The 6,418-nt window shown below is 37.2% G+C and overlaps 1 protein-coding gene across 4 annotated transcripts; it reads left to right on the top strand.

Moving 5' to 3' along the window:
- LOC109725416 (transcription factor TGA2.2-like) lies at positions 1-6,210 on the top strand. 4 transcript variants are annotated; one of them, XM_020254601.1, is made up of 12 exons: positions 1-434; positions 465-546; positions 1,065-1,165; positions 2,117-2,169; positions 2,279-2,419; positions 2,580-2,642; positions 2,792-2,851; positions 3,056-3,133; positions 3,319-3,394; positions 3,522-3,793; positions 5,072-5,314; positions 5,723-6,210. In XM_020254601.1, exons 1-12 carry the CDS (start codon positions 389-391, stop codon positions 5,870-5,872), a joined length of 1,365 nt encoding a protein of 454 aa, XP_020110190.1. In that variant the 5' UTR covers positions 1-388; the 3' UTR covers positions 5,873-6,210. The 4 variants fall into 4 exon arrangements, with proteins under 4 accessions (XP_020110190.1, XP_020110189.1, XP_020110191.1 ...); XM_020254600.1 differs by having other exon boundaries at positions 1-546; XM_020254602.1 differs by lacking the exons at positions 1-434; positions 465-546 and having other exon boundaries at positions 1,083-1,165; positions 2,098-2,169.

Raw genomic sequence — 6,418 nt, 5'->3', positions numbered from 1 at the left:
CTTTTAATTTTTTTAATTTTTATTTTTTTGTCTTCGGCGCCTCTTGTCTCCACCCCCCACCCCTTTTCTTAAATTCTTCATTGCTTATCCTTTCCCACTCCCACATGCCCATCTCCCTCTCTCTCTCTGTGTGGAGATCTCTATGTTATAAGTTACAAAGGAGGAGGAGGAGAGGATATTTATATATAAGAAGTAACCAAAGATAATTAGGAGGAGAGTGAAGCTGCATGTTGGTGCATGGTGGAGAGATATGTGTGTATGTGTGTGTATCTTAATTAGCATGTGCGAAACAACAGAAGTTGCTTTCACCATTAATGATGGGCTGGGTCTCCTGGATAATTAAGTTATAGGGAATAAGGGAGAGGAATAAGTAGTAGCGAACTCATCCATGGAGAATAGGGGGAATATGAACAGCTATGTTGGTAAGCAGCAAGAGCAGCAGCAGCAGCAGCAGCAGCAGCAGCAGCAGCAGCAGCAGATCTTCTTTGGGTCCATGAACGACGCTTCATCCTCCTCCGCTTCTTCCTCCATGCATGGAAACATCATGTAATAATATAATCTAGTAATTACTACTCCAAGCTAGGGTTATTACTTATTTATATATGGCTACTTCTACTAGTGGTGCAACTTTGGAGCACCCATACATGTCCTTAATTGATTAGTTAGTCTTTCTTTTTAATTTGTTATGTATAGATTATTACTCTTCTTTTTCTTTGTTTTCTGCTTTTGTCGCCAATCAAATTCCAGTGTTACATAGAATTAATGGTCATAATTAGAAATTCGACAAAAAAAAAGGAGATAAATTAACACACACACACACACACATATATATATGGTGATTCATGTTTCGTGAGTTTTGAATTAGTTGAGAAAAATCAATGTCTTAGAAATTGTTTTCTTCATGATACTTTTCAAGAGAAGGAAAATAATTATGATAATATTTAATAACTGGCGCAAGAATAATATAGAGCTATATATGATGGTTGTTTTAGAAGTATGGAAAATTATATTATATTGTTTCCATGTTTAATTAGTTTGTTAATGATGCATATAATAAATGGCAGGAGTAGGGAACCTGGAGCTTATGACATGGGAGAGTTGGATCAAGCTCTTTTCATGTTTATAGAAGGGCAGGATCACTCCTCTAATTATCATCAACAACGACGTGAGTATTTTATTTTGTTTTTTTCTTTTCTTTTTCCAATATTCAACTATATATATATACTGTTCTTAAATTTTTTTTGTGGCTCCCTGAGTCTCTCTTTTCCCATGTAGACTCCATACTCTCTACATATACCTGATTAACTCCCATGTTTCTAAAAGGTTATCGTGTCACAATGTCTATATATATATGTACGTATAATTAATTAAGTACAGTAAGAGGAATATATATATATATATATATATAATATATATATATATAATATATATATACAGGCATATACGTAGCTAGTAGATTCTAATTATTTGGCTAGATTTTTTTTTTTTTTTGAGAAAATTTTGGCTAGGAACATTAAAGCCCTTTTTTGGTCATGAGAAGATCATGTCCAACAGATACTTTCCCGTACTGTATTTGACCAGATTTTGGCAGTGGGCTGAAAACTAATCCTATAATTCTGAAAATTAGGAAAAAAAAATTTTCTCTCATATATATATATATATATATATATATATAGTTTATATTTAAATCTATATTTTAGTTTTATATTTTCTTTTTGGTTTTGTAGACTGTGACATGTAACAAACTACTCATGATTTTTTTTCCCTATGCTTATTTCCAGTGCTGCAAAGTGTACCAATGGTTTTCTGACATTGCATTACTTCCTTTTTCTTCTTATTTGACCCATCTTTCATTTTATTCTTGTTTTCCCTCTCTCTATATATAAATCTGAACAATCATATATATTTCCCTCTCTTTCTCTCTCTAGCTAGTACTCTCTGTGTAATTAAACAACAGGTAGGTGGTGCTTCTAATTAATATAATAGTTCCCTTCGAAGGGGTTGTTCTCTCTCCAATATTTATATATTATAGTCTTCTATATACACTGTGATGTATGCTTTGATCTGCACCTTCAGGCTATTCGATGTTAATTGCAGGGCTTCATTATGTATGCAGAGACTTTGAACATCTTCCCATCTCAGCCCATGCATGAAGACCCATCACCGAATGTATGGTTTAATTCAATCATCAGAATAATTGATCAATTTTACATGTGACTGCTACTTAATTAATTAATTAACACAGAGTTGCATGCAACTTGTTTGTTTGTATATGTAGGGTGGGGTTAGTTTACTCTCTCCAACAAGCAGTGGGTCCAAGAGGTCATCAGAGCAAAGCATGGAGCCTACAGCCACCCCAAGAAATGACCACCCAGCAACTTTGCCTGAGACTAGGAAGGATGCTAAGGCACCAGTGAAGGTAAAACTATATATATATATATATAACAACTAAATCTCTCTCTCTCTCTCTCTCTCAATGATATTAGTAAAGATGAAATTAACCTTTATATGGTAGTTCCTAGCTAGTTCTTATTAATTTATACAAGTTTAGTAACCTTTTTTCTTTTGGTGGTTGACAGAAGGAGTCCAGCACAAAGGGCACATCAGTTTCAGAACGTGGACCCAAGACACCAGATCCCAAGGTGAGTTTGGTTCAAATATAGAAAGGAACCAAATTAATAGAGCTTTTTCTCATTGTTGTTCTCTTCTTGTAGAAGTTACCTAGGTAGCCTCAGCTTCAATTTTTCAACTAAAATAGTGTTCTTGACTTGTATTCTATACTTGTGGTTAGGTGTTAAGGAGGCTTGCTCAGAATAGGGAAGCAGCTAGGAAAAGCAGGCTCCGAAAGAAGGTCACCTATTTAATTAATCAACTAAACAAGCACAACATATCCACCCATTTTCTTATCTCTCTTTTGTTTTCTGATCAGTAACTCTTAAACAAGTTGGGTTTAACCACAATAACAATTACTGTGATGATGTGATCTTCTTTAATGTCTGTTTGCATTTTCTTTTTTACTTTCAATTTCTTACATAAAAATTTCCTCCATTATCAGGCTTATGTTCAGCAACTCGAGGCTAGCAGGACAAAGCTAAGTCAGCTAGAACATGAGCTGCAGAGAGCAAGAGCTCAGGTTCTTTCGATAGCATAGTAGCCTCACTCTATATATATATATTTAGCTTATATATACAAATATATATACACTAAGTCACTGTTCATGTCATTTTGCACCAATAAACCATGCGTGCATCTATGTATTTCTTTAATCACACTACTACTATTGATAAAAGTTGCCGTATATATATCTTTGTTATCTAGGGTTTGCTATCCGGCAGCGGTGGACCTCTTATCGGCGATCAAGGCCTTTCGGTCAGCCTCGGCGGGCTAAGCTCAGGCATTGCCTAAACTACTTATCCTTGTGATTTGAATGCCAACAGCAACTTTAATTCTTTAATTTCCTTTTCCTTTCTTATAAGTTTTGAAATTCATTTGTATCTTGATGAATTGTTGGCCAACTTTAGAAGCTGCGATGTTCAACATGGAGTATGCTCGGTGGCAAGAAGAGCACGATCGGTTGATGTGCGAGCTGAGAGCAGCGGTGCAAGAGCAGTTGCCGGAGAATGAGCTCCGGTTGTTCGTGGAGAACTCGATAATGCACTATGACGAGATGATCGACCTCAAAAGCATAGTCGTCAAGTCCGACGTCTTCCATCTCATCTCCGGCGCGTGGAAGACCCCCGCGGAGCGCTGCTTCATGTGGATGGGCGACTTCCGCCCCTCCGAGCTCATCAAGGTTCCTCTTCCATGGCCCAACCCTACTGTTAATTTATCGCCTGTACTACTCAGTTATTTCACATGGTATCAAAGATAGAGATCCTTGAGATTGAACGGCCTAACGGATCTACTTACAAAAGAGTCTCTATTTCATTTCACATCCATCTATATCGGACTTAAGTCTCGAGCACATATATAAAGGCAAGAGTGTTCATGGGAAATATCATAAGCACTATTTCCTTAAGATGAATCAACTTTCTCACACTTCCAAAGGTTAAATTAGCTAAACAAAAGTGCTAATTAATTGACTAAAAAACCATGAAAAATTGATCTTCTAAGAACAGTAATTAATAACAACCCCGGTGCGATCGACTTATATACTTAGACAATAAACATCTAGTCTTTCTTTCTCATACACTAGGAGCTAGCTAGGGTGTAGCACGAAATGGTGCCTAGCTCTTAGTAAGCTTACTGGGAAGAAGATGAACTAATTAACTAACCTGGCGAAGAATTAATTAATTCCTCATTCATTTAATTAAGGTTGGTCTCTAGAAGACATTGACATCATGAACCTCATGCAATAAAGCATACATATGGATGGGTACAAAAAGGAATAGGTAGTGTGGGCATGGGCATTGGCTGATGAGAAGTACAAGCTTTTCTCTTTCCACTAACGGCTACAAATGTGGGCCTCACATTCCCTTATTTTATAAAGCAATGTTGGTTTATGCATGGAATGGACATGGAACCAAGCCACATTAAAGTGAAGGCCCCATTTTATTAATATTTATTGAGCCGTGCAAGCATGGTCCCTTACATGCATTCTCCTTCTCTACTCATTTTCTTTTGCCTTTGACAAATAAGTACATAGACATATATAGAAAACACTCTTTCCCCATGACTTTGATCTCTTTGAATATAAAAGATTGGGTTTGAAGATCATGGCATCTTCATGCGGTTCTCTTTCCGAAAATAGCAATATATTCAAATCAAAGTTTCTAATGAACTAGGTCTTAGAGTACTACTGTATGTGTCAGTGTAACTTAGTCACTGCACTTCCTAATAAGTGGTTTAATCAATAAAATGCGCACATATTTATTTATATTTAGATCGTGGTGTCCACATTCTCCAAAAAGAGAAGATCATGGCATATTAATTAATGTGGTTCTAATTAACATTCTGAAAATAGCACTTCCCCATTCAAGTGAGCAAAATCTTAGGAAATTATATGCATAACCTGCTTTTCACTCTTTTTAATGAATGGTTAAAGCAAAGTTGTGATATTGTTTAAATTCAGATGTTGGCAAGCCGCATCGATCCATTAACGGAGCAACAGATACTAGGAGTATGTGGGCTCCAGCAGTCGACGCAGGAGACAGAGGAAGCACTCAGCCAAGGTCTCGAAGCTCTTCAACAATCGCTTTCGGACACCATCGCTTCCGATGCATTGATCAGCTGCCCGTCGAACATGGCCAACTACATGGGCCAGATGGCCATTGCCATGAACAAGCTTGCGACGCTCGAAGGATTCGTTCGACAAGTAAGGACCACTGATATTACTCTACTTTTTTCTTTTTCCTAAATTGTTTTTTCTCTTCTAGTTCTATATATATTGTTTCTATATATCCAACTAAACACCATGAAAACAACACTGATCAAAGAGCATACTTGATATATATTATCTATTAATTTCTGTTCAATAACACTAGATATTAAACATATATATCATGTATCACCTTAGGTTTACTCATGTATATTATAGGCAGTTGACCACTAGAGAGGGTTCACCAACTCTTGATAACAACCACAAGGCCACACAACCACTCAATGAAATGTACAAGTAGAGATCAAATGTTTCCTGTGCTGATCAGCCACATGTTTTGTTAATAACATTGTAACTATAGAGTGTGACAAATCCATTCTAAGAACCTAAATGCATTGCATGCAGGCCGAAAATCTCAGGCACCAGACTCTGCACCGGCTGCACCACTTACTGACGACGCGTCAAATGGCTCGATGCTTGTTAGCCATCGCCGAGTACTTCCACCGCCTCCGCGCGCTCAGCTCCCTGTGGCTTTCGAGACCGAGGCAGGATTAATATACGAGAAATATTTCCGTACGATTCTGACATGCGTGGATTGTTGGATAGAATTCGTGAGGAAAGGGGGGAAAAAATAGAGAGGAAGCCAGATTGCCGCGATGGAGATATGGTTATCTCCTATTACAGCAGATTCTTAGTCATTAGATAAGGGGAATAGAAAGGAAGGATGAGATTAATTTGTTGTATGGGGGGAGCATTAATGTTTGTGCACTTTTTTTCTACTTAAGCTTTGCATGCATGCATGCATGAGAGAGAAATTGGTGAACAAGAAATTTGTCACCTTTTCATCTCATTCATACGAAATAGTATTATTGTACATTATTGTGGATATGGAAATAGAGAAACTTCTTTTGTTCTACAAAGATGTAAAGATAAATATCAAATTAGATAGATCGCAATCAATGCACTAATTTCATTACGTATCATTAATTCAAATCCCGTTTTTGGAAAGGATAATTAAGGCCACGCTGGAGCGTGGGCTCGGATTTCTCTGGGCTTCGACAATTAGGCCAGGCTCGTTCCAGGCAAACTTGGGTCCAGCCC

This window comes from Ananas comosus, linkage group 20 (genome assembly GCF_001540865.1).
Source record: "Ananas comosus cultivar F153 linkage group 20, ASM154086v1, whole genome shotgun sequence".
Classification (NCBI taxonomy): domain Eukaryota; kingdom Viridiplantae; phylum Streptophyta; class Magnoliopsida; order Poales; family Bromeliaceae; genus Ananas; species Ananas comosus.
Note: the sequence above shows the minus strand (reverse complement) of the source record. Positions and strands in the feature narration are given on the sequence as shown.

Excerpts from the sequence above, each read along its gene's own strand:
- LOC109725416 (XM_020254600.1), top strand. The coding sequence starts at position 389 with ATGGAGAATAGGGGGAATATGAACAGCTATGTTGGTAAGCAGCAAGAG. Across the intron at positions 1,166-2,116 it reads TAATTATCATCAACAACGAC|AGACTTTGAACATCTTCCCA; the intron begins GTGAGTATTTTA and ends TTATGTATGCAG. Across the intron at positions 5,315-5,722 it reads TCGAAGGATTCGTTCGACAA|GCCGAAAATCTCAGGCACCA; the intron begins GTAAGGACCACT and ends CATTGCATGCAG.